Source organism: Ochotona princeps, chromosome 5, assembly GCF_030435755.1.
Source record: "Ochotona princeps isolate mOchPri1 chromosome 5, mOchPri1.hap1, whole genome shotgun sequence".
In the NCBI taxonomy this organism is placed as follows: domain Eukaryota; kingdom Metazoa; phylum Chordata; class Mammalia; order Lagomorpha; family Ochotonidae; genus Ochotona; species Ochotona princeps.
In genome coordinates this window covers 17,665,828-17,692,667 of record NC_080836.1, presented here as the reverse complement: position 1 = coordinate 17,692,667, position 26,840 = coordinate 17,665,828, and the positions used below count along the sequence as shown (strand labels likewise).

Here is a 26,840-nt window from a genome sequence, read left to right as displayed (position 1 = left end):
CTAAGGAATCAATAGCAAGTCAGTATTATTTAGTATACAATGATACCATTATTTGATTGGAAGATAACATTATGACAGTTGCCCAAAACAGTAAAAAAAAAAAAAAACAACTGTATAATCTTTTGAAGTTTTATACATTTGCCTTGGGTCAAAATAATTGTAGTTTCTCATCAAATTTTCAGTCAACTCCTGATTACTTCGGAACACCAAAGGAAGACCGAAAATACTTAAAATTTGAACATAACATGCAGGATCGTGTTAAATGTTAGATGCTAAAGTGGTTCCTGAGCCTTCACATCTTTCATAAAATTTCCCTCTTCCCTAGTATTTCAAGAATTACAGTAATGTACTAGAAACAGAACTGAACCTAAATCATGCTGCTTAAGTCTGCCCCTTGAGCAAATCTTGGGCTCAGTTTCTGTAAGCTGGGTATGCTAAGATTTGAGGTTTTACCCCTGTTACTCTGGAAAATACAAATTGAGTTTATCTTTGTTACTCATGTTTATAATTTTGGTTATGATATATCTTGATATGGTTTTCTTAATGTTCACCTCAGTGTTCATGGACTGTCAAATCATTAATTTATGGTTTGTTTCAAATTTTTAAACTTTTGGTTGTAACTTCTTTACTTTAATTACTTTACTTTAATTTACTTTAATTTCCCCCCTTTCTTTTCTTTCCTCCCGGAGCTCCAGTTATACATTTAGACTACCTACTATTGATTCCTAGGTTCTTCATGCTTTGTTCATTATCTTTTCTGCATGTGACTTATTTTGAATACTTTAGATTGTTTAATGCTAAAATTCATTGATCTTTATTCCTGCTATGCCTGATGTTTCTACTCATCTGCTATAATATTAATAATCCCAATACATTATTCACTTAAATGTGTTTCCATGTGTACTTTCCAAGTTTTTCTTTACATGTTTGTAAACATTTCTCTACTTTAGCCAATTTTAAGTCTTCATTAATTTCATTGCCTCTCATTTCTTTTTATTTCTAATGATTAATTTTTCTTTTGGACTTTGATCTAATTTTTGTATGGTGATTCTCATTGAATATTTTAGATTGGATATTTTGGTGTGGTGCATTATAGTTGTAAATGTTTCTATAAAAACTATTGAATTTTGTCATGAGATATTTTAGGTATCTTCAGATTAATTTTACTTTTCAAGACTTGCTCTTATTTTTGATTATGAAAAGTCTAAGAAAGTCTTTGAGTTTAATTAAATTTTGCTACTTTATATTTGACCTTTCTTAGAATTTTGCCTATGTGTATGTATTGGAAGGTCTTGCCAGTCTATTCGTAACGTGTGCTATTCTCAGTCACTGTGAGCACCAGAAATGATTCAACTAGAAGCTCCATATTTTTCCTTCTCTGATCTCATGAATTTTAGCTCACTCATGGGCAGGTCAATATTCAGCCAGAGACTGTAGGGGAACCTCTGATACTTGTTTTCTCTACAAATATTAATAGACTTTGTCCCTATCTGCACACCCCTCCACACCTGCATTACCTGGTCTGCTCAGCAGGACCATTTATATGGCTCTGTCCATGTTGTAGGCTGGAAACCATCTCCAGAAGACAGCTGGAGAAAATAGAATGTTTACCTCATTTGTTTTTCCTTGCCCTGGAAAAAATGAGTGTAATTTATTACCCATGACCTGAAAAACTCCATGTGTGTGCATGAGAGTGAGAGTCAGAGAGAGAGAAAGAGATAGACAGAATTAGGGAGAGAAACGGAGAGAGAGAGAATGTATTTCTGTATTTCATCAATAGAAATAAAAACCTGCACTTATTTTGACCACTGTATTTCCTGAAGTTGATCTCATTACTACATTTACTATCATCTTGTGTAGTCTAAAATAGGTTATTGGAGAGTGGAGAGTGGCAGCTGAAATGCAAATGCTGATCCTTCTGAGTGTCAGGCTTCCCTTCACCCGCATTTCTATTACCATCACATAAAAGAAAGATCTTTGAACACTCACTTTAAAAAGATAATCTTACAATAATTAAAATCCTTGCTAAACAAGTAAGGCACATTAAAATGAACGTTTATCTAAGAAGTTTAAGGGTATGAGGACTCAAGTTTTCTTCCTTTCTGTGAATAACTTAAAAATTTAATACTGATTAAATAGACATAAATGGAGAAAAATATCTTTGAACTTTAAATTCCTATATTCCTGGAGATTTTCCTGAAATATCTGTTTCAGTAATACAACAAACCAAAGTAATGCATAGTGTAAGGTTATCTACATTAAAATTTTAATTTAGAAAAGCTAGAGTAATAATGCATGGGATGCTCCTAGCACCATTGCTTTGTTAACTATCTTTAAATGCATTTCATCAGATGCTAAACTGAGAGGACTAAATCACCCCTTTGTTTCACCATCTTGCAAAATGAAACTGTTTTAAATATCTATTTGAACACTTTACCCCCAATTTATTCTCCTTGCTTCTCTCCCTCACATACCTTATCAAGGCAGATGTTACCCAAGCAGGTGGAATGGGGACTGGAAGCTGTTGTCCACATAGTTCAGCAAAGTTGAAGTAGTCATCAAAGAGATTTAGAAAGGCAGAAATACCCATAGGAAGGAACCCTCTGTGTCTGTCAGATCTGCCACAAAAGTATTAAACTTTTTACTTCACTTTGACAAGACAGCTGGACATGAAATACGTCTCTGTGAGAGAAGAGTTGATTAAGCAGAGGAAAGGGGAACCTGTTAGTGAAGATGCACCCCTTCTCTAAGAGACAATCAGGACTGACTCATCTGAGAATTAGCTGAGAATGTAACAAGTCTGTGAGTGAAAGATAATGGCTAAACATCATTTGTTAAGACTTTTACAATGTCACAAACTTTTAAAACGCCATGCCTAAGTACTAATCCCAAATTGAATTAGACGAAGGTATAAATAAGTAGTTAAATTATATGTAAACTGGGAGGACAAGGTTGAGAATAGAGTAATTTAATTCTGAATAGAGATTGGATGAGAATAGTGGGAAAGTACAGGAGAAAACAAGATGGCATTTTTTTGGATCAGGATTTAATCTATTATAATTCTGCATCCTTATACTACTGTAGAAGCTTTTCCTATTGGAAGTTTTTTTTTTAACTTGAGAAAGGTCAAACTAAGACAGACAAGACTTGACATGTGGCTAAGTGGTAATCTTTGCATTGTGAGGACTTGGAAAGAAAACTTGTTGCCTATCATTATTGAGAATATCACGCTAGAAATCATGACTTTAAAGTAGCACCTGGGATCCAGGTTTAGTCTTCAATCAGCTGGGCAAATCAAATTAGCGCTGTATGTTAAACTGCACTGGCCACATGAACCTCATCTTGTATATCACGGTAGATTTTGCATAGAAGTATGGCCATTTTTTTCTAGAAGAGACCTAATGGTAAAGCAAGACATGTCAGAGTTATCTGAAGATGTTAAGATCTACATTATCTTGAGTGATAAACATGTAGAGATACTTATTGCAATTCATAAAATCAAGAAGAATTTTTTTAAAGTTGAACAACAGTTTCCAGAATATTAGAGCAAGAATCATGCATCCCCAGAATTTTAGAACATTTAAATGTTAATGACAAGAAGGTGCACATCTTTGTGAATTGTTTTCCTCAGGGGTCCTGCCAGCTGTATATGTAAATGAATTCAAGAATGATTTCTATGACTGTGTGGCCTACCAGGGCTTTTGGAACACCTGTCTAACTTGGCCCAGTTCTTATCTTTGAGTCACATCCTACCACAGTCCACAGTAGTTTAGGTGATGCCAGTGTCAGACAACGAGCATTGGGTTCGCTGGCTTCTGAGCCTGAGATGACACATCCTTTATGTAGGTTAAAATGAACTTCCCTTTGTATTTCCGAAAAAATTTTGTGATTCATTTTTCCCTTTTTAATTTTTTTTCATTTTTTTCTTTTTTTTCCATACTCATTTTCTATGAAACAGTGTTCCAAATTCCCCATGTGCTGTTTTTATAAAAATACAGCGCAAGGGACTGGAAAACAAATTTGCATTCTTTTGCACATTTTTCAAACCTAGCTTAAATCCAATTTGAACTTGAGAGACGGGGTAGTCTCATGCATTCACAAGCCATCAGATTGAATTTACCCTACCAGAAGGCATCTTAATGCCACAGCCAAAGGCGTCCTAACGGTTATAAATAAATAGTGAGTAGTGTCATTTCTTCGACCAAACCATAAGACAGGCTTAGACTGAATAAGTTATATTTAGTTGGTATGGCTTTGGCAGCAGACATCATTTTTTTTAGCTTCTTTCAGTTGTGCAGATGAAGAGAAAGATGTGCAGTAAAGAGATCTGATTGCCCATCTGTAGTTTTAAGTTTCTGTTGCAAGTGCCACATGTAGATGAAGGATGTTTAGGAACCTGGAGATAACTCTTACAAAGACTTCTTTACATGCCCACTTGAATTATAGGTAAGTGTGCCAATTAGCAGGATGGATTGACTACTCAAAACCCACAAGGAGCTCTTCCTGGCTCATTGTATAATTGGCCAGAATTTGTATAGATAGAAGTGCTCAAGGTTAGAAAAAATCAAGGTTTTGTATTGTGCAAGGATTTATGAAGGATGAAGTTGAGGAGGGTATGATTCCTAAGTATTTTGTTTGAATCTTCAGGCAACTAGATTTTTTTGTTGTTGAGGCAAATTCCATATGCGCTTTTAAGAACGAATTACTGTAAGTTCCCTAACAATATTATGTTTTCCTGACTTAGAAATATTCTCTGACAATATCCTAAGTCAGTAGAAAGGGGAGCATCCATAAACATTTGTTTGGGCTTTAAAAAAACAGGTCTCTCAAGGTGCCAGTTCATCGATTAATTTCTCAAGAACCTAGATACCCTTCTTTCAAAATATGGGACAGTTTGCATCCAACACCAAGTGCTTGAGTCGACATCCACTGGTTGCTGTTTCACACTTCTGATGAACTCACTCCCAAGGAACTGGCTACCAAAACAGTCACTTAGGAAATAACCAGCATCATTGCTAAATGAAATGTACCCGGGTACTGCAGTACAGCACTAACTGCACAGATATTGACGGATTGCCTTGCGTTCTGTGACTGTGTGTGTGTGTGTGTGTGTGTGTGTGTGTGTGTTATGTACCTAAAGAAGCCTTTGCTTCCTCCTGAAAACCACTTAGGGAAACTTTCTGAGCACCCACCTCTTAATAAGAGTATTATGCCTGGCGTAGTACAAGTGGGCTGTGATTCTGGGTCAGAATTGCTTGAGACTGCTTGTTGCACAGTATGGAAGTAATCATGCTGATCTTGAAGCTCAGTCTTTCTGACTGTTAAACCACCACTCTTCTCACTTCATTCTTCTGAATAGTCACAGTAGTTTAGAACTGAAGTTGGGATTTCTCAAGCATAGCCTGTAATAAGCTCTTTGGGCACAGACATTAACAATATCAAGAGTTCTGATTTACAAACCCAAATGAACAAATACTTATGAATTTGGATCTGTAAGAAGTTGAGACACTTGAATCTGAGGAGGAGAAGCTGAGGAACAAAATGGTAGCATTGCCCCAACACCTAAGATCACTACTAATTCAGAATCCACTTATTTAGATATTCATGCTTATTAACTGCAACGGTGTTAGAACACAATTTTATGCTTAGTAACTATTGACAAAGATGGCAATGCTATGTGAAGTGATATGGTAAAAACAAGTTAGGAGAGCCTGGTGCAATGGTTCAGTTGAATGGATCTTCCCCTTGCAAGCAAGGGGTCCCTTGTGGGTACTGGTTTGTGTCCCAGCTACTCCATTCCCATCCAGCTTCCTGCTTGTGGCCTGGAAAAGCAGTAAAGGATGACCCAGGACCTTGGAACACCATGCACATGTGGGATATTCTGAGGAAGGTCCTGGCTCCTGGCTTTGAATAGAGTCAGCTCCTGTCATTTGTATCCATTTATGGAGTGGACCAATGGATGGAAGATCTTTCTCTCTGCCTCTCTTCTCTCTGTAAATATGCCTTTCCAATAAAATTGAATCAATCTTTTCTTGTTTGTTTTAAAGATTTAATTTATTGGAAAGTCAGATTTATAGAAAGAAGGAGAAACAGAAAGATCTTCCACCTGCCAGTCCATTCCCCAAGTGGTCACAATGGCAGGAGCTGAGCTGATTCAAAAACAAGAGCCATGAGCTTCCTCAGGGTTTCCTAGGTGCACAGTCCCAAGGCCTTGGACCATCTTTGACCACTTTTCCAGACCACAAACAGGGCACTAGAAAGAAAGTGGAGCAGCCAGGATACTAACCAGGGCCCGTATGGGACCCCGGTGCATGCAAGGCGAGAACTTTAGCCACTAGGCTACTGCTTCAGGCCCAAAATGAATAAATCTAAAAAAAAAAAATGCTTGGAAAAGCTTAGTCAACCATCTGAAGAATAACTTGTTTTAAAAGAGAACAATAACCATGTTTTATGTAAATGCTGTAGGAAGTCACTAATCCTACTTTACTCTCCCTGGAGCTGTCCACATAGTTTTCATACTGTAGTAGATACTGGTGTCAAAGGGCATGTTAGCATTCAGCACAGCAGCTACAATACCCGAGGATGGCACCATACTGGATTTCACTAGACCTTGGAACTTTAGACCACGTGAAGCTGAAAGGTAGCTGCAGGGACCTAGGAAAGCGCTGGATCAGGATTTTGCTGGCGTTTGTCTTGGTCACCCACCATGGCTCTAAGGACTTCAAGGTTCTGAGAAATCAATTTGGAAAATAATAATTGCACATGGTCTTAGCCCTGTGGCCATCTAAATTTATGCAGTTTAGCTGGATATGAAAAACAGCTTAAGAGAAGAAATAAGCCTGTTATTTATTTGGTTGCTAAGTCAGAACAGAAAAGTGGCAGATTGAAATTTCACAAGAAAAAAATTAACATTGAATGACTACAGCCATTGAATAGCTATAACAATGGTCCATTGTTTTTCACCCAACCATTTGTTCATTGCCTGTTGGTGAGGGCTAATTGTGCCAGGTGATGTGCTAAATATTGGTGATGAAGGGTGAATGAGAGACTCCCTTGGGCTGTTGCATATAATTACCATGCTATAGAGTCAGGGCAGTGATAGCATCAGGCATGGGCTTACAGTGGAAAACGGAGATTAGTAAAATCTAGTTCTAGTTCAAGAATGTTTAAAGGATAATAACACTTATTTTGAAAAATGTTTTCATTTGTTAGTAATAACAGTGTGTCTATTGAAAGCATTGTGTTGGGTCTGTCACCTGCTTTGATAACTCTTTCATGAAGATAATGTGGTCTGGTTATGACATGAGAAAGTCAACAATGTCACACTCATTGGAAAGACGAGTGGGGATTTTATATCACACACACTAAGCTAGCCATTTGAAATATTGTTCCAAAATTCATTTTTCATCAACATCCCACAGAGAGCATCACCAATGCTAGCTCCTAACGAATAAGCAGCTCATTTCCTTCTTAGACAGAGTAGCTTAGACACATTAACTCCATCCCTTTGGAAGCCTAGTGCTTGAGAGTATCCCTTAACCCAAGCTGTCTCCATGTTCTTCCTCAAAAAAGGAAACCTTACAGAAAGTCCTATATCTGTTGCTAATGACTTAAAACACATCTCCTTGCATAACAAATATACTCAGTATAATGGATTAAAGGTGTCAGTAAAAAAATCTTGAGTCCACTCTACATGGAAAAGAGTTCCAATTCCATTATTGCTGTTTCCTTAAAGGATCAGAGGTGTGCTAGGGTAATGTACACTCAGCCCCCAGGTCACCATAGGTACTGGGAGCTTCTGTTTCTCACCATTAGCCATGTGTTTTCTGTGTGTGTCCTCATTTCAGAATGGCTGGGGTGCAGTGCTCCAAGTCATTCCTGAAATGCCTGAGGCTTGTTGCTGGTGATAAGCATGAGAATCTACCATGACAAGTATGTAAGGTGAAGGCAATGGGGCAATGAGCATAGGTGAGAAGGCTGACCGGGGTCAGCTATATAACTGGCAACCTCACAAGTCTGTCCCACAACACAGTCCTTTCACTCGTTTACAAGGCCCTGTTGGCAGCAGCAGCCAGAGCTTCAAACGTGAACTCCTGCTTGTTCAAAATTAGACCAAGTCAAGTCATTGAAGATGCAAGGCAGGCTTGCTCCTTTCAATTTTCGTCTTCCTATAACCATTTAATTATTTTTGTGAGTTCTTACGATTCTCTGAGGAGAAAAAACTGGTTTTGGAAGTACAGTACCTAACACACTTTCAGGTTACAATATTTTTTATGAACTGCAAGAAACTAATAGTGCTTTAAAGAAACTCCATAAAGCCAGTGTCAGCATTTTCCATATAAACTCTGGTTCCCTAAGGCGTTTGCCTTCTGGAGAAATTTGCTTGAGGGTGAAACGTGGCATGCCAGAGCCCCTGAATGTCCACACCTCATTACATAGGAACTTTCAAATAAGTCAGTCACGTTCACTACATTTGGCATCTGGAAACTTTAGAAATAAAAAATGGACTTGGTAGCAAATGGTTTCTGAAATTAATATCAGAGCACACAATTCTCAGAGAATCAGAAAGCCCAGAATTTGTAAGGTCCAGCTTTATAGATTCTGGTGTGGGAATCTTATGCATTGACAAGAAAGAAAGTAATTGAAAGGAACAGAGACCAGGAAATGCTGGTGTCCTCAATGCAACCAGATTTAGAGTTCTTTCACCAGTTTTTCTGCTGACCCTACCTGAGTCACTTGGCTCTTTCTGTCTGCATCCTAACACTGCCACACAGTTTGTGTGATGGGTCAGGCAGACATGTCTGTGCTTTGCCTTAGAAGCTTATCCCTGAATAACCACTGAAAAGGCAGCCCAGACTCTTACTTTACCTTTAGTATTCTCATTTGAAGAGTCTGGATTAAATACTCTCCAAACCAGATAAAGGCTGTAAAGGGAAGAAACAGAAATCAGAAAAAAAAAAAAGTGGCCATTGGTGGCAGTGCTTACTAATAATCTGGGAGAAACAGTAAACTTCAGGAGAGGAAAGACTTTCTAGGCAATTGTTGGTCTCAGGAACTTTGTAGATGGTGGGAAGTAGACATCCTGCTTTGGGGCACAGGAGATGTTGGGATAAATGCCCACGTGAATGCTTTGAATTTCGACAGAAGACTCCAGCCTCATAATGAGAGCCTAGAAACCAAACTAAAACTCCAGAGAGTGCCAGCTCCAGAGGAGAAGCGGGATGGCATCCCTTGCAACAGAAGACCACAGTGTAGGACTGCTGCTCACATCATTGCCTCAATGGCTGTGAACCAAGTTGCTGTCCCTTGAATTTGCCTGTCCTCTTGGGGAGAACGAGTGCAGGTTGGTGGTTAAGAAATTGTCTTTACAGTCAGGCAAGCCTAGATTCTGCTCCAGGCTCTTTATTTTATAGTATATGGCCAAGGACACATTACTTAACCTCCTAAGTCCTGATCTCTTATTTTTAAGAGGTGATAATGGTTGTTACCTTAGAGAGTTGTGAAGACGAAGAGATATACAACAAAAGCAGTGAACTCTTGGTAGTTACAATAAACAGACAAACTGCTGATGATCCATCTTAATGAAAGGAAAAGATGTTCTTTTCCCTTTTAGAGAATTGGTGGCTCAGAACATGCTGGCCGTGAATCATTAGAGTCAGTGTCCTTAGGTACACAGACTGTAATGTATATCAGATGTTACATTCCATGAATCTTAAATTCCTATCCACAAAGACTGGATCAGTTCTGATGAAGATCTGCTTCAGTGTGAGTCTGAAATATTATAGACTTCAGAATAGGCCCAGTATAACACATAAGATACTAATCCTGAAGAGTGTCATGCATCAACGTGAAGATTAAGGACACATAGAATTTGGAATAATAAGAATACTTTCAAACTCTTCTGACTGTACCTCCCTATTCAGACAGCTGATGTTTCTCAGAAAGCACATTCTACAAGAATTAAGTCAGTCTTGTTAACTGAGAAAATGAATAGAGATTGATAGCAAAAATGGCTAAGTAGGGGCCCTAAAAGAAATGGGGGCTACCAGTTAATTTGGGGGCAGGTGTTATGACACTGGGAGTAAAGCCACCATTTAAGATGCTTGCATTCCAGTGCTGGATTTAAATCCTGATTGTTCTGCCTTCTGATCCAGTTTCCTGCCAATGCATCCCAGGAGGCAACAGATCATGGCTCAAGTGCCTTGGCTGCTGCAACACACATGGAATTCCTGGGTGGACTTTAGGTCTCCTGGCTCGTGCTTGGCCTGGTTCTGGGTGTTATAGGCATTTAAGGGGTTAGTCTGCAGATGGAAGATCCTCGTTTCCATTCCTTCTCTCTCTCCTTCCTTTCCAAGTACATGAAAAGAAACATTTTTAAATGAGAGAGAAGAAAACATCTGCCAGGCCACGGTTCTGTTGACTCACTAAGCTGTAGGCTGCTGCAGTTAAACACCCAAGCTCAGAGCCAATGCCACATAGCCAATGGTACTATGCAGAATGATATCTGTGTCTCTACTGTGGAGGATAAGGCCTCTTATTCAATGGGAGCTTCCATCTTCAAAGTATTTCTAGAACCAAGCACTGAGCCTAATGACCCCTAGAAAAGCCAAATCTGTACTACATCTACCTCTTTATTTTTACCATGGCATCAGTATTATCACAGTGTAGAGGTTTGGAGGAAGGGGTTAGAGAATGGCAGATTCTGACATATGGATGCTAACTTTTGACTGTTAAATCAGAGTGGATACCAAAGTATTTAGGGATAAGCTACTCACCTAACCAATAGCCACTAATATGTAATGAATATGATATTCCAGATACCATTCTGAGCAAATTTTAATTCAGGGAAACTAAGACCCTGAAAAGTTTAAGTTTTGTCCAGGGTTTCACATTAATACTTGTTGCCAGCAACTGCAGCACAAGCCACTGTTCGATGAAGCACTAAAGAGGTAACTGTTGAGCTTTGAATACAAGGATTACATCACAATCTGTTATGTTCCCCACCATACCTAACAGAGTTATAAGTCATAGGTATTACCGGGGCTAGACTTAGAAGATGCTTAGACGATGGAACTAGGAAGCGTCATTCAGGGTTCTGTCCTGAACAAGAGATCTGTGGATAACTGGAAGGTCTTGAAAGCTGTCTCACTTGGCTAGGATAAATCACAACACCATTCTAGAAATTAAATATATAAAATGTTCCAGAGATTGTGTCTATAATAAAATTTCCTGAACATGGAGCAAAATTAACAGGAAATCACCTTAGTTTTTTGTGAAAAATAGTGGGATCCCAGGATTTGACAAAAATAGGAAGCTGACTGTGTGAGTTTCGTCTTTGCATAAAGTGAGGGTGAAAGACATGAAGTGGCCGCTTAGTCGTCTTAATGATACATCAAGTGGTGCTTGAGTCAAATGAAGCTCACAGAAGTGATGTTACAGTGGGTAACATACCCTTTGGGGTGACCCTTTCAGTTGTGAATTACTTATCTTCCCAGTCAAATTGAAAGGTCAGAGGTTTAGTCAACTGCTGAAAGGGCGATAATTCACGCAAGAGATGCTCATACGCAATTACCTTTGTTAGAACATCACTTTAGTGTGTTATGTGTACTCATTATTCATTGTATTTCAGTTAATAAATTCATCGAGTTGAAATTTCATGGTTCCCAGGCTAAAATAAGGATGATGAAAAACAATTGTAGGTCTCTAATGATGCTAATGATGGTTCTTTTTCTATTATATCTCTGGAGAACTACCCAGGGAATATGTGTCTGTTACTCTTGCTATTTGTGGTGGACTCGCTTTCTTATCCTACATTATGTGAGGGAAATATTTTCATGTTCAATTTAATGTCCATTTTGTGGTGCACTTCACTGGCTAACTAGGCCTCTATTACTATTTTTAAATATTATTTTTCTTGTCATGTCCTAGGTGTCTCCTTTCCCTCTGATCACACCCCAGACACCCATGACCTTCTTTTTATCCTTTGATACAAGCCTTCTCTAATCTTCTGTCACTCTGTCTCAGAATCAAACTGCCAGATGAGGACACTGGACAGTGGAATCGGAACCTTCCCTCTCCCAGACTCGGGAAATCGCTCGATGGGACGGTACCTGTGCCAGCCGGACTCTGCAGAGGACACCGAGCCCCTGCTAACTCTACAGCCCTCCCCACCTGTAGCATGTTCCATCAGAGCCCAGACCCTAGAACGACAAGTGCCTTCCTCCACACAGAGCCAGCTCTCTGCAGAGCGTGCCATAGCTCATTCCACATCCGACCCCATCATGCTGGCCAGAGGGGCACAGCCTCTTCACAGCTGCCTCCCTAAACCAGCCTCCTCAGGTAAGATGACCATTGCCTTGCCAACAAGATGATTGACTTACTGGTAATAAAGCACTGGCTGACAGACATGGAAAAATGTGCAACAGGAGCTAAGTAACTCAGTGACCCCTGCCTGGTGGAAATACTTGGTTGTGAAAACCCCCACATGACCTCCACCAAAAACATAAAACAACATGGTGAGCTCTTATCAATTTATAGTATTATATTAAGCATTGCACAATTGTTAAAGAAAATATCATGTAAGTACCCTTTAAATGGATATATAAATTGATTAAGAAAAACACTCATATAGTATATATTTATGGGACTTGTTCTTGCACAGTTTAAGATGGTTTAAGATGATCTTATTGAATATAGATCAATTTAAGCCCAAGACATAAATCTGACTGAAGCAATCTGCCCTCTAACCAGAAGCATACGACTTTGAACATATTCCCTGTCCTCTCCAAATATATTTATATTTTGAACTATAAAAGACTTACTTGTGATATATAGTCAGTAGATCGAGCAATAATGGAGTAGACTAGAATGAGCCTTTTCATGGAAAAGTACTATTCTTAGTCATTTGAAATAAGATTTCATGATTAGAGACAGGCCCAGGCTAAGGGTCAACATTTTTCATTGTTCCCTCTAAATTGAAAATATTTATCGCAGCCCAAGATGATGCTAAGTAATTTTAACTTGTATATCTTGTGCTGCTTTTGTGAGATGCATAACTAGTTCTATGAACTAGAACTCTAGATAACACTTTTATTTAGGATTGTATGATTAGAATGAGTTGCAAGTGGAGATTGTACTATAGGCTTCCAAGAAATTAGAAAAGACGATTTTTAATTAAGCATCTTTGAATAAATGTGATTGGGCTATTCCCATAGCGGAGTTGTTCCTGCATATAATAATAGCGACTGCCAGCAATGTTTCATTACAAACTTCTGCTCATTCTAAGCCAAGGCTACATTTTTAAGAGCTATAATGCATATTATTTTTTAAATAAATGCACTGTTAATTAATGGCACAGCCTCCAGAGATTCAGGGGCAAAATCTTAGTTATAGATTATGTGCTCTATGCCTGAATAGTCACATGTATGACCTCAATTCAGCAATGGGCTGCTGAGTAGACTCCGTGATTAAACACTGTCATTATAACAAATTGAATAGAAGCCACAAGCCTTGAATTGCTTTGTAAGAGAGGAAGAGGAAGAAGATTGTTCTGATCTTGCTGCTAGTATTCACTGCACCTGGCCTCTAGATGCTGGGTCTTAATTAAATTGTCATGAAGAATTTTTAAAAGGCAAAGCAGGATAGAGAATGAGGTGGGCACACAGCAAGACCCTCTTCTTTCACCCATCTTGGGGTTTCCTCTCCACCCAACAACATGTGTGGTCCAGAGGTAGGGCCAGCTCTCCAGGACTCCTCTTCTCCCTATGTGTCCATCTATGTTAAAGAACAGAGAACAGCCCTGCGGCGTGGCCCAGTGGCTAAGGTCTTCGCCTTGAACGTGTCAGGATCCCATAAGGGTGCCGGTTCTAATCCCTGCAGCTCCACTTCCTCTCTATCTCTCCTCCTCTCTGTATATCTGACTCTGTAATAAAAAAAAAAAAAAAGAACAGAGAACAAGCTGGAGCAAAAGGCCAGGGTAGTGACATAGTTACACCTGCTTTAGAGCAGTCACTTCTTAAGCAATGCACACATTTAAACTGCTTTATTTCTCTTATCCCCATGTCAAAGATGGATATAACTGTAAATATTTCATGGTGCTTAAACAAATGCAGTCACTTAGCTTCAGTTCACAAGAAGAGTAATGTGGAGAAGCTGTCACAGTGTGTTCTATTGATAATCACTGAGGCCAAAGGATTGTATCAGCAATCCTCCTTCCTGGCACAACACACACTGAAGATTAATCTACCAGTAAGTGTAATGGGGAAACTTTCTTGAATAATCCTCTAATAACTATCCTTGCACCTCAAAGCATGGCCCATGGTCCAGCGTAGTCTGGGAGCTTGTTAGACACACAGGGACTTAGAGTCCATATGACACCTGCTACCATATTAGCTTCTACAACTTAATAAACACCCAGCTGATGTGTGTGCATTACACAATAAAGACCAAGTACTGCCCTGGAAGACCTTGAAGGATCCCTAAACACATTCTCCCAGATGTTAGTTATTCAAAATGACGTTAATTGGTGTTCTAGGAAAATGAGGTTTCCCTGCTCAAATATTTTGGGCAAGCTGCAAATTCAAATCCTGTTTTGTTTTGTTTTTTCTTTTTTGGAAATACAAAGGGCATGGAGAAGCCCTTCAGAGAATCAGAACCCTGTCAATTATCTGATACATATCAAATATATATATGTATGATATATGTGTGTATGTGTGTGTGTGTATACCATTACCTGAGCAATAGTCTTAGCATTTTGCAGATGTCTTCCTGCTAAATCCTTTCTGGCTTGAAAAATCTTTGGCTGTTTTGTGGAGATGTGACCCCAAGAGAGTATGCCTTAGGGGTCTCTGAAGTGGACATCATCTGTGGATGTGTAACTAGCTCAGCTTTTTAGGGGACACAAAGGCAGAAACCCCTGCTTTGGAAATATTCAGACACCTTTTATTATTTCTGAATATCCATCCCCTTCCCTCTTTAATGTTATAGAAAGCTTATGAAAGCTGATTTGTGACATCTTGTGTATTTCCTCACTTAGGAAAGTTTGATTCACAAAAGCAGGGTGAAGCCAAGCCAGGGCCGCAGACCTGCTCATCATTTGAATATGCCAACGACTCCATGGCTACAGAGCAACTTCCAGGCTGGAAGAGTGAAGACAGTGCCGCCGAGACCCAGGTAAGGGGGAGGCGGGTGAGAGGAAGCCAACCACCTGTTGCTCCTGGTTAGCAAAAGTAAAATATTAGATGTTTTGGAGAGAGACTGAATGTTAAGCCAACTGTACTACTGGTTTAATGAATGAACATCAAGACTTAAGATTCATTCACTCTTGTCCATGAATTGTTAAAAATTCATGGTAGCTCATTGAGGCATCTTGATTCAGATGGATTCCATAGGCTTCTAGTCTGCATGCAGATCCTAGGATATACATGCTTTCCCTACAATCAAACCTCATGGAATAAGTGTTCCATTCTATGCCATAAGAGCTCCACTGAGAATACCTTCCCTCTCTGCCCCAGTTTTGTTACCTCAGCAATGACTTTAGCATGTGCTAAGCTCATGAGATAGGAAAAGCAGTTAAAATTCTGTTCTGTTTTGAGGTTTAGAGTGGTCAAATGGCTTCGTAGGGCCTGAGTGTCCTCAGCTACCAGTGTTTTTGGAATGAGTTCTTCTTCAACCTCATGATGCACTTAGCCCTCCTGACATGTGATGGGATCTCGGGAGGCATTATTTGCTCATCTCGTAGGTGTTACTGAGTACCACACCCACTTATCTGCCCTGCTAACTACATTGACAATCTTCTACCTGTTGACTGTCTCTCCACTGACCCTGTGATGGCCTGTCATAGTCTTTGGTGGTGCCCATCTATGAGAAGGGGTGAGGAAGGAAGAACTTGTGGGTCAGTTACCAGAAAGCTTCCTTTCCAGCCTCTGCTGCCTTTGGCTTTCCCACCTCCAACATCAAGAACTGCCACCACTCTAAGAGTTTCTGCCCAACCATAAAAAGAATGTAAAATGTGAGATGCCTGCACTCGGGGGTGGTTAGCCCCTCTAACACAGAGCCTTGAATCCTTTGCCAATCTGAAGCCAGGAACTAAGAGCCAGAAGACTTCTCTGGGCTTTCCACATAAGTGCAGAGTCCCAAGGCATTGGGCCATCTTATGCTGCCTTCTCAGACCATTAGCATGAAGCTGGATGGGAAGTGGAGAAGCTAGAACATGAACCAGTGCCCCCATGGATAACAGTGCTTACAGGAGGATGAGCCAATTGAACTATTGCACCAACCTCTGCTTTTCCTCTAATCTCTGAGTTGTCAGAAATATTCTAATGATGCAGTGGAGAGTTATTCTTTTCCTGCTGTCAACTGTTCCCACAAATACTAACTTGGAAATTGGATAAAATATTATATTCTCTCTTTCAAAGAAGGCTGATAAGTTACTACCAGGAAAAACATAATCCAGCAACCATGAACTTTCAATTTTCATAGTCTTTCCATTTGTAAAACTATGTTGGGGATTAAGATGCATTTGTAAGAAAAGCCCGTTAATCTGAAACTACTATCTCATTCCTTGCTTCTTGCCAGTCATCAGGGAAGCGGGAAAAAAGATTCATACAAAACCTTGCTCTCTTACTCTGCTTCCTGTTGCTCTAACAGAAAACCTGAGAATGAGCAGTTTACAAAGAAGGAGTTCACAGCTCTGAAAATCCCAGAGTACTCCACTCCCATGGCCACTGTTAATCTGTCCAGCCACCAAAATGCCTCTGTGTGAGTTTTAGTGCAGACAAATCATATTCAATCAGGAACATTTGCCAAGAGGAAAGTGGTGAATACTCTTGATATTTTAGTTCTTGCTGTCCCATAGGCTCTCTGTTGCTTGTTGAAGTCCAACTGGGTGTGACACACAAAGGGGATGTCTTAAAAAAATTTGCTTTTTATCAGAAGGGCAAATATATAGAGAGAAGGAGAGACAGAGAGAAAGACCTCCCATCTCCTGGTTCACTCCTCAAGTGGCTGCAATGGATGGAGCTAGGCCTATCCAGAGCCAGGATTCAGGAGCTTCTTCCAGGTCTCCTATATGGATGCAGGGTCCCAAGGCTTTGAGCCATCCTCCACTGCTTTCCCATGCCTCAAGCATGGAACTAGCTAGGAAGTAGAGCAACCAGGATACAAACCAGTGCCCATATGGGATCCTGATGTATGCAAAGGAGGATTTAGCCACTAGGCTATGGTGCTGGGTCCAAAGGGATGTCTTTCATAAAGATTCACCCAGTGAAAATATCTGGGACAAGGGCAGCTGCTAAGCCAAGCTCCTCCTTTGAATTCATCCTAAATCTACGGCAAATAGCCTCAGCTTACCTACCCTCAGCTCACTATCTAAAATAATATCCAGGTTCCCTTCATGCTGTAGAAATCTATGCATCACGGAGCAAAAACTTGTCGAAAGCATCAAGTAAATGGGCAAAATATCCTGGTGAGACAGTCAACAATAGCTGTTACAAACAATCAAATCCTTACAGTTGGTCCAGAGTACCTAGTAACACAGAAAAGATAGTGTAGAATTGAGTGAGAACAGAAGTGCTAGGGTTAGAGAGAGAGGTGATGACATCTCAACGGAGCAAGGCTCATTGTGAAGGGGACTTTTGAGCAGAGAGCTGCAGGTAGAGAAGGCATTGGCAGGAGGATGTCTGGGGAAGAACATTCCTGCAGTGGAGCAGATTTAAGGCAGAAACCTAGAGTCAGGGATCAGCAGGCAGCCAGAGCAGCTGGGGCTGTGTCACAAAGAATAGATCAGAAGGCTGATGAGACAAGATGAAAATGAGTGAAAGAACTGAAACTCGTAAGATCTTGTGTGTCTTTCTTAGGGCTGGACTTCTACTCTAAGAGAAGTACACAGCTACTTTGGGGACCTTTGAGTATGGGTATGACATCATCTAAGATGTTTTCAAAGGGTCGTCGCTCCCCTCACTCTTTCTGTCATGTTGTGAAGACTGAAGAAGCAAGATGAACTAGGAGGCTGTTGACAGTCATCCAGGCGGGAGACAGCAGCAGCTTGGACCAGGCTGCTTGCATGGAGCCAAGTAAGCAGCCATGCCCAGTAGAGCTCCCTGCAGCGATGGAAAGGTTCCATGTTTGCACCATCCACTGCCAAAGCTACCAGTCACACGTGGCCTTGGAAGCCGTTGAAATGCAGCCAATGTGCCTAATGAACTGATTTTTTTATTCAATTTTTGCTCTAGTTCTCCTTAGAGTTCTCATTTAGACTTCCTTTTTTCCTTTATTTTTAATTGTTTAAAAATTTTTTATTAATTTTAGTTTAAATATGAATAATCACCTTCGGTTTATTATATCACACAATGAGTGAGGATGTTATAATTGTAGATCTAATTTAAAATATACCACAAACCATTGGGAAACCAGGGGTGGCAGTGAGAGAATACGTCAAGGATGCCTTCAAGGTAAAAATCTAAAAGGGCTAGACTTATTCCCAAAAATCAGTGCAGCAGGCTAAGCCTATGGGCAGATCCTGGCTATTGATAGGGTGTGTTGGAGATACCATGAAATCTGCAAGAGGAGGTGGTAAGCAGTTGGTAGGCTAGGGACATATGCAGTTCAGCACATCAGGCTAGCCTGCGCATGCACATTTGAGTATCCTCAGCATGTGGATGGCAGTTAAAGCTATGGGACTTAATGAGCTCAGAGGGGAAAGGAGAGCAGATCAGAAGAGAAATACATACTCCCACGTTGAAGGTCTGGAGGAAAGAACAGCAAGGAAAGCTGAACAGGAGTGGGGTCTGGCACAATGGCTCAATGGCTAAATACTGCCCCTTCACATGCCGGGATCCCATACGGGCACCTATTAATATCCTGGCTGCTCCACTTCCCACCCTAGTAGGCGAAAGTAGTAGAGTATAGCCCAAGGCCTTGAGACCCTGCACCTGTGTGAGAGACCCACGAGAAACGCCTGGCTGCTGGCTCTGGATCAGCTCAGCTCCAAGCTGTTGTGACCATTTGGGGAGTCAAGTAGCAGATAGAGGATCTTTCTTTCTCTCCCCTCCATAAATCTGATCTGCTTTTCCAATATAAATAAATAAATCATTAAATAAATAAGTTAACAGGAGTTAGAGAGCCTACAGGAGCACTGTGTCTTGGAAGCTAAGTGAATAAAATACATTGCAGAGGGATTACATGACTATCTATGCTGGACATCCCTAATCCAAAAACCCAAACTCCTGTGTGCTCCAGCATCCAAAGCATCTTGAGCAATGACATTATCCCCCAAGTGGAGATTTGCATTCTGACCTATTGTGGACATTACTAAAAATGTCATATAAAATTACCTTTAGGATACATCTGGAAGGTGTATTGAAATATAAGTTAGTTTTATGTTTAGATTTAAAAATTGGTTTATTTTTAATGGAAAGTCAGACTTACAGAGAGAAGGAAAGACAGAAAGATCTACCATCCGTTGATTCACTCACCAAAAGACCACAATGACTAGAGCTGAGCTGATCCGAAGCCAGGAGCTTCTTCCAGGTCTCCCATGCAGGTGTAGAGGCCATCCTTGACTGCTTCCCAAGCCATAAGCAGGGAACTGGAAGGGAGGTGGAGCAGCCAGTACATGAGCCTGCCACCTATATGGGATCCCAGTGCATGCAAGGGAAGGATTGTAGCTACTAGACTACCATGCCAGGCCCCATGTTTAGATTTACTTCTAAACCGCAAGGGTTTTCAGTTGTGTATGTACAGAGTCCATATTTTTTTAATGCAGTGTAAACATACTTTGTCTCTAGCATTTCAGAGCAAGGTTGGTCAACCTACACTGCAAAAAATAGGGTTTACCCTGTAAAATCCATCCTGTTCCTCCACCAGCTGGCAAAGGAGTTCCAGTAGAAGAGTAGCAGAGGGTGGGAAAGAAAGTGAGGAATAAAGAGGAGGAATGCTCAGAAAGCAGTTTGAAAATGTCCTGGAAAAGGATCAAGGTGAAGATAAAATCTCTGACTCCAAATATAAGAGCCCTTGCGTCAAACAGAGTATGCTTTAGGGTTCACATTTGAACCAAGATTGTTTGAGTTGTGCAAGGCAACCAAGAAGAAACATGAAGGTCATAGCTGTGGATCTAGGTGAATGTTAAATATATTCATCAGATTTTTTTCCTCCTGTTTCCCTGTAAAATGATATAAGTCTAGTTTCAATCTTTCCTCTATGTTCACATTGAGTGTCATATACGTACAGATATATCCTGAGGGTAATTTTGTGCAGTATGCTTTGCTGAACCTACGTTCTGACTGTTACTTTGCTTCAGATCGTGCAACCCTGATCTGAATATCCCAAGTCTGAAATGCTCGAAAATCTAAAATTATTTGAGCTCTTCCATGATGCTTACAAACTGGGATTTCAAAGCCTTTTGGATTTAGAATTTCTGGACTAGAGATGGTTAACCCATGGTGAATTTGCTCAGACCATCCTCTCCAAAGAGCAGACCTATACTTGAAAGCTGCAGGCATGTTTGGTTCTATAGTGTTAGCTTCTGGGCAAATGTTGCTTTCTAGAGAAGATCCTGAGGCCCTGGAATGAGCTGCACCATCAGGACAGTCCTAGCCTCTATCAAGGCTCTTACTCTCAGCCTTTAAAAGCAGAGTTGCTTCGAGGGATTGGTCACTTGCCTGTCCTGAGGAGCTGGCCTAGTCAAGGCCTGGCTGCTGCTGATATTCCAAAAATGGGGAATGTTGCATACAGACAGGCATGATGACGGGTGTATGTGCTGGATTCTAGAAGACTCTAAGAAGGGTTTAGGATGTTTAGGACGTACTCGGTACTGCTAACTTCCTAGGTGTACAGAAAGATGGCAGTAAGAAGCAAACAAACAAGAAAATGACTACAACAGAAATAAGTAGGTGCCTGTGTTATCCAATGGATGTTTTCTGTCCCCTCAAGTCAGTCTTGGCTTGCTTTCATCACATGTGCCTATGAAAATGAGCCTGGTCACACACCCCCCACATGCCATCTTTAAATTACAAATCTACAACCTGAAGAATGGAGTTTACCAGTACATCTGGAAACTCTGTTGCATGTTCATCAAAATAGTTGCCCTTTTTCCCTGGGTTTTTGAAGTTTTCAGCCAAGGAGGTATCTATTATCCTTGTAATCTGAAATTGGTAGCAGCTTCTAAGAGACACAGCCAGAAACCTCTGACTCTTTCTCCAACTACACCAGCCCATGAGCCACTGCTCATTCCCTGACTGGACACCTGCCAGTCACAGCTGGGCTGGAGGTTGTTCTGGGCAACAGTGGCCTCACATTCTCTGTTTTCATTTGCATCACACCAAATATAGCAGAAGAAACCTACTTTCCAAAGGCTTGCCTGCATGTTCAATAAACAACTACGAACAACACGTGGCTTTTCTTTCGATGTTGGATTTTAAAAATGTTTAAAATGTTCAGGCTTCAAGCAGAATCAGCCATGGGAGTAGGATTTAGGAGCTGGATAGCCATCAGATGAGGAAGAGGACAAAGTAATTGTGAGGCTTTGTTTCCACAGCGCTACCCTGTTTCATTTATCATGCTGGGCATAGCAAACATCCCTTCCCGTTTCCCGAAGGCAAAGCCAAGGAGGAGGCTTACACAAGAGACCAAGGCAGTGAGGTAAAAGAAAAGGCAAAGTGGCAGAAGGTCAGGTGAGGACAAGACGCTGAGCAGTCACAACACTGGTAGTACCTTTGAATAAAGGCTTGTGGGGAATTATCCCCAATGGAAATATCTGGACCTGGTTGGTTAAAAAAAAAAAAAATTCTCTCTCACCAATCTGTCTCTTCAAAGCTTCCAGTTCACCTCCCTAGCTGCCATGCCGTGGAAAACAAGCACCCAAATTGTAATCTCCTTTACTCTCTGGAAGCCTCTCCTACTTCTTGTAGTTTCCAATGTAATTGAGTATCTCTCCATTCTTCTGGGAGTGCAAATGATCAAGGTGGAGTTGACCTTGATTCCCTCTTCTCTTACCTGGCACATTCTGGTCATTCTAAAGGTGTGTTGGCTTTCCTCCTCAAACTTCTCCAATTCACTGTTTCTCCAACAGCCTCAGGTCAGGCATGATTCTAAGCCACCCAACCACATTGTCTCTTTCAATCTTTCTCTGCCCTTGCCCCAAGCCACCCTCTACCTGTCTCACTGTCCAGAAATGTGTCATCTGCTGCTACCAAAATACCATTCCTGAAATGCAACATTTTATCCCGCCATGCCTTTGCTTAAAATCCTTGAAGGATTCCCCATTTCTCACAGACCTAAGTCCAGTGTCACAGAGAAAAACTCACTTCCCAACTCATTGAGCATATATTGTGTGTGCACAGCTTCTTATAGATTGATCAAACCTCAATAACAAGAATTAAAGCAGCAGCAGTAAGAGCAAGGTGAGAGCCCCGGAAGCTCTTTTGTCCTGGGGTTATGTGGAAAGACCTGTAGGGAACCCAGATTCCTTAGGCTTGTTTGACCTTCAGCATTAGCAATAAGGTGGTAGAGCGTTAAATCCTCACATTTGCATAAAAGTTGACTTCTCTCTGGAGCCCATTTGGTTACATACATATTTCCTCTCCCATGTTTCTACAGAATCTATTCTGTGTTTATTCTTCACTGAACTCATTTATACTCTTACTATTGCTCACCATTAAATAATTCAGATTCCGGTCTATTGAATCCAATATCCCTGCTGCTATTACTGACACATCTATTGTTAAGGGCCAGATGTCTTTGCTCATAAGCTTCTCTCATTCGGTCGTTATGAGAACTCTATAATAAAATTTAAATTTTTTTTCCTTCAATTTCCATATGAGGAAATCAAACACCACAAAGTTAACAGGAACTTGTTTCAAGGTCCATGGAGTTAAATTTACTTAATGAAATCTGAAATGCTGTTGGTTCCTGTGTCCCTTAAGGGAAAAAAGTTGTGTCAAATGTTCCATCAACAAGCGTGGTTCAAAATCTGATAGTCCATGAAAATTTGTTGATGGAACAAGTGAATGTCTGACTTGTAAGCCAGGTTCACTAATATTGATCTAACAGATACTTTGCAATGAAGTTCTGAGTCATTTCTGTTAAAGCAATACTCCTTGCAGAAATTGACATTTTAAGTTTCACCTTGAGACCTAAGGAGACAAATCTCTTACATGGCTTACAACACGTACCTTGGCTTTCACTTTTCCTCTCAGCCTCCTATTTCCCCTAATTTCTGTATTACACTTTATGCACCATTAAATGCCCATCGTGGCCTGAACACACAATGCTGTGAGGCACTTCTCTGTGCCTTTGTTGCCTTCTCCTACCTCTCTGGCCTGACCTTCAGAGCAACCATTTTTCACTTTTTATCTACCTTTGTTTAGTCTTTAAGGTTCAGTCCAGAGTTTGCCTCCCCCAGGAGCCCCACTCAAATCCCAATCACTCTTCCTCATCTGTTCTCCTCCATGACTCCAAATTTATTTCCATCACTTCCTGCTTGTTATAACACTTGCTTCCTCCTTTTAAAAACATATTTGCCCCCTTCTGTTCCTAGTTACTATAAGAAGATACTTGAGAAAGAGAGATTAACTTAGCTCTGACACAGCATGGCACCAGCTCTGGCTGAAGGGTAGATGGTGCCATCCCAACCCTGGAGTGTAAGAGAGAGTAAGGCAGGAAGCCAGAGGGTGAGTCAGGGGCCGAGCCTGGATTTTTATGAAGCTTGGCACTCATGAGAATAAATCATGGTTCCATGAGAGCATCCTTATCCCTTCCACGGGCAGTGTGCCAGGTACCTGCAGAATGAGTACAGGAATCTGTCTGTTGAGGTCACCGTATTGGAGAACAATACCTCTCATGCATGAACCTTTAGGCAAAGGTCCCAGGAATAGATTTCAACCACCTCACTCTAGAAAAGTCCACTTCTCAGTCACAATCTGAATTTATCAAAGGACAGGGCATTGCATTGGTATTTAATAAGTGTATGTGAAACAAAAATAAGAATAACTGACTCATTGCAGTGAATAAAGCCTGATTAGCTCTGCAAGCACACATGTATTAGCCATTTGAACCTGTTCTTTTTCAGAGAAAGAAGTAGCCTGAGCAGCTATTTGAAAGTGAGAAATTCAGTAAGCGCATTTCTCCTTTTCCAAGAGAAACTGCTGTAACTTTTTTTCTAGTGTTTCTCAAGGATGTAGAATTTTAGCTTACCCTTCAGTGAGGAGCTTCACGAGGTTGTTGGAGGTGTGGCAGCAGCTTGCTACCTTGTTTGGCTTTGCTGAAATGGTCTCATACCCGCTGGCTTAATTTTTCCTAGTCTCTGCCTCACTTTGGTAATTGCTGTCATACAGACCCGCTCTTACACATAAATAGACACCGTACTCCTGGTCGAAAAGCGAGAAATCAAGGTTGAGAACCTTTGCTCCTTCTATGTGTATCCTTTGACACTCTCCAAGTACAATGGGCTAGTAGCTGAAAAGGACTGAGTTAGAGAGACGACCTCCGAGATGATATATTTGGTTTATTCAGCTCATGCTGTGTGCAAGCTACCATGAGATACTGGGTGTGTGAGCAATATGATGCCACAGCCCTCCTCCCTAGATGCTTTAATTAGACATACAGATGTGAATCAGATCATCAGAGACAGGAGATAATCAAGTATGCAAAAACATCATGTTCTGCCTTAGGCCATACTATTGGCAGCTCAGAGTGAGAAATCAAAATGCCTAATTCTTTTGTGGATTGTCAAATTCCTTATCCAAATAAATCCTCACGAAGGCCTATAGGTCACAATATAGGCACTTCTTTTTATAACATCCCCTCCTCCTCCCTCAAATCACATACCCACAAAATGCAATGATCAGGTACAAGACACCAAGCTTGGTGACTTAGGGTGCTCACAGCAGACCGATGTTGCTCATCTACTCAAGCCCCAATTTCCTGAACAAGAAAAACATGTTTTTCATGTGAAGGTAATTACATTCAACAAATTACAAACAGCCAGGGCAGTTGAGTTAAAAACAATTGGTTTTGCAGTAATTAGAAAAGCACAAGGAAGTGATGACTGCAGAACAATATTAAAAGGGACGCTGAGGGATAAGGGCTCTGGTTCCTGGTTAATTCTTCATTTTGAATATTTAGAGATTCACAACTAATTATGCAGAGATGATGAATTTTTTTAAAATTGCTGCTGTCCTGCCTCCTCAAGGCCAAGGACTCTGGCTATTAATAGAGCAATCAGATTTTGCTAGAATATAACGAATTCACACCAAGTTGCATCTATTTTAAACATATTCATCTGACACATTATTTAAAGATGACAAATCTCTGTAATGTGCAAAACCAGCATTGGGCTCAACTAAATCCAAACTCATTACAATCACTCTTGAGTTTGCTCAGGGAAATCTATTGTTTAAAATGGACATGAGAGGTAAGAGGTATCTTCAGTCCTTCCTGGAACTTCTCTCTCATATTAGGTCATTTTAAAGACTTGCTTTATTTTTGACAAGCCCATCCCAGCTGGAAGGCCACCTGCAAAGGGACACAGGGATTTGCCTCTAAGCATTCAACCTTTTATTATTATTGTTTTGTTTCATGACACAGTTTAACAAGCACTGAGGCTTTCCCTCTCCCTCCCCACGTTCCCTCCCCTTCCCATTCATTTACCCTCCAGTTTTACAATGGGTGTCTTTCATGAACAGTCATAAGTCCATCACAAGCATTCAACCTTTCTCTATGTAATAAATGGAAAGTGCCGGTCATGATAAACAGGCAGATGTGAAACCTTGATGAGAACCAGGGTCTCAAACTCATCTCTGTTGCTATTTGTCTCATCTCTGTTGCTGTTTGTCTCATCTCTGTTGCTATTTTGTCCCACAGCCCTTTCAGCTTTTCATGTTGGATGTGTGTTCTGCTGAGGCTTGGGATTTTGACTGGGGAGAAATGTCACAAACAATCACAAAGCAAAACAAAAACCTTACTCCTAAAACTCACGTGGTCAAAAGCTAAGCATCAAGAAGAATCCAGTGTGCCCTCGGACAAGCTTGGGAAGGAAGACTGCAATGTGACCTGCATTTAGTTAGTTAAGCTGCATATAGCAAGGCGCTTAAGAAAGCAAATGTCATGATGGGCAGAATGAGTTTACCCTCCTGTCAAAAGAGCAGTGTGCCGTGGCAAGGCTGTTGCTCAATTAAATTGGACTGCGGGATATGGAGGGGTTGGAAGCCAAGCCTGGGGACCCTAATGAGACATTTTGGAGAAAAGAAATGCCCCCCTCCGAGTTGGTCACCCACTGATGAACATTCTCCCCTTCACACTCCACATTAGCCCCCTCTGAAGTTCAAACATGATGCAGCCCAGAAAATTTTAAAAGGAGCTTGCCAAGTGGAATTTCAAAGTTATAAAAAATATATCCTTACTTGATGTGGAATGAGAAATGAGGGAGAGAATGATACTTAATACTGTGCAAGCTATCAGGGTTTGGCTTCCAGGACTGAAAGAAAGCTAGACAATGAATGTAAATCTAAATAAATAAGCAAGAAATTAGATGTAATGTAATTTCTGAGAACGTGTCCCCTCTACTTTTTATAGCGGAAGCAGGGGATGTAACGATGACTTCCAAATTCCCTACTATTTCTCAGGCCCATGTTCATATATATTTTTAAAGATTTGTTTAAGACAGAGAGAATAAAAAAACTTTCTGTCTGCTCATTCATTCTCCAAATGGCCACAATGGTTATTGTGGGCCAAGCTGCAAACAGGAACCTGGAACTCCTTCCATGTAGACAGTGGAACACAAGTATTTGGACCATCTGGTGCTGTATTTCCAGATACATAAGTAGAGAGCTAGACTGAAACTGAAG

General features: G+C 40.7%; 1 protein-coding gene across 4 annotated transcripts in view; it reads left to right on the top strand.

Moving 5' to 3' along the window:
* The window catches only part of NCKAP5 (NCK associated protein 5), an 845,136-nt gene that overhangs the window by 765,492 nt on the left and 52,804 nt on the right, over positions 1-26,840 (top strand). For all 4 annotated transcript variants that reach the window (XM_058664409.1, XM_058664408.1, XM_058664410.1 and 1 more), the window contains 2 exons: positions 12,025-12,339; positions 15,035-15,171. In XM_058664409.1, coding sequence (XP_058520392.1) covers positions 12,025-12,339; positions 15,035-15,171 — 452 coding nt within the window. The remainder of the gene's footprint in view (positions 1-12,024; positions 12,340-15,034; positions 15,172-26,840) is intronic.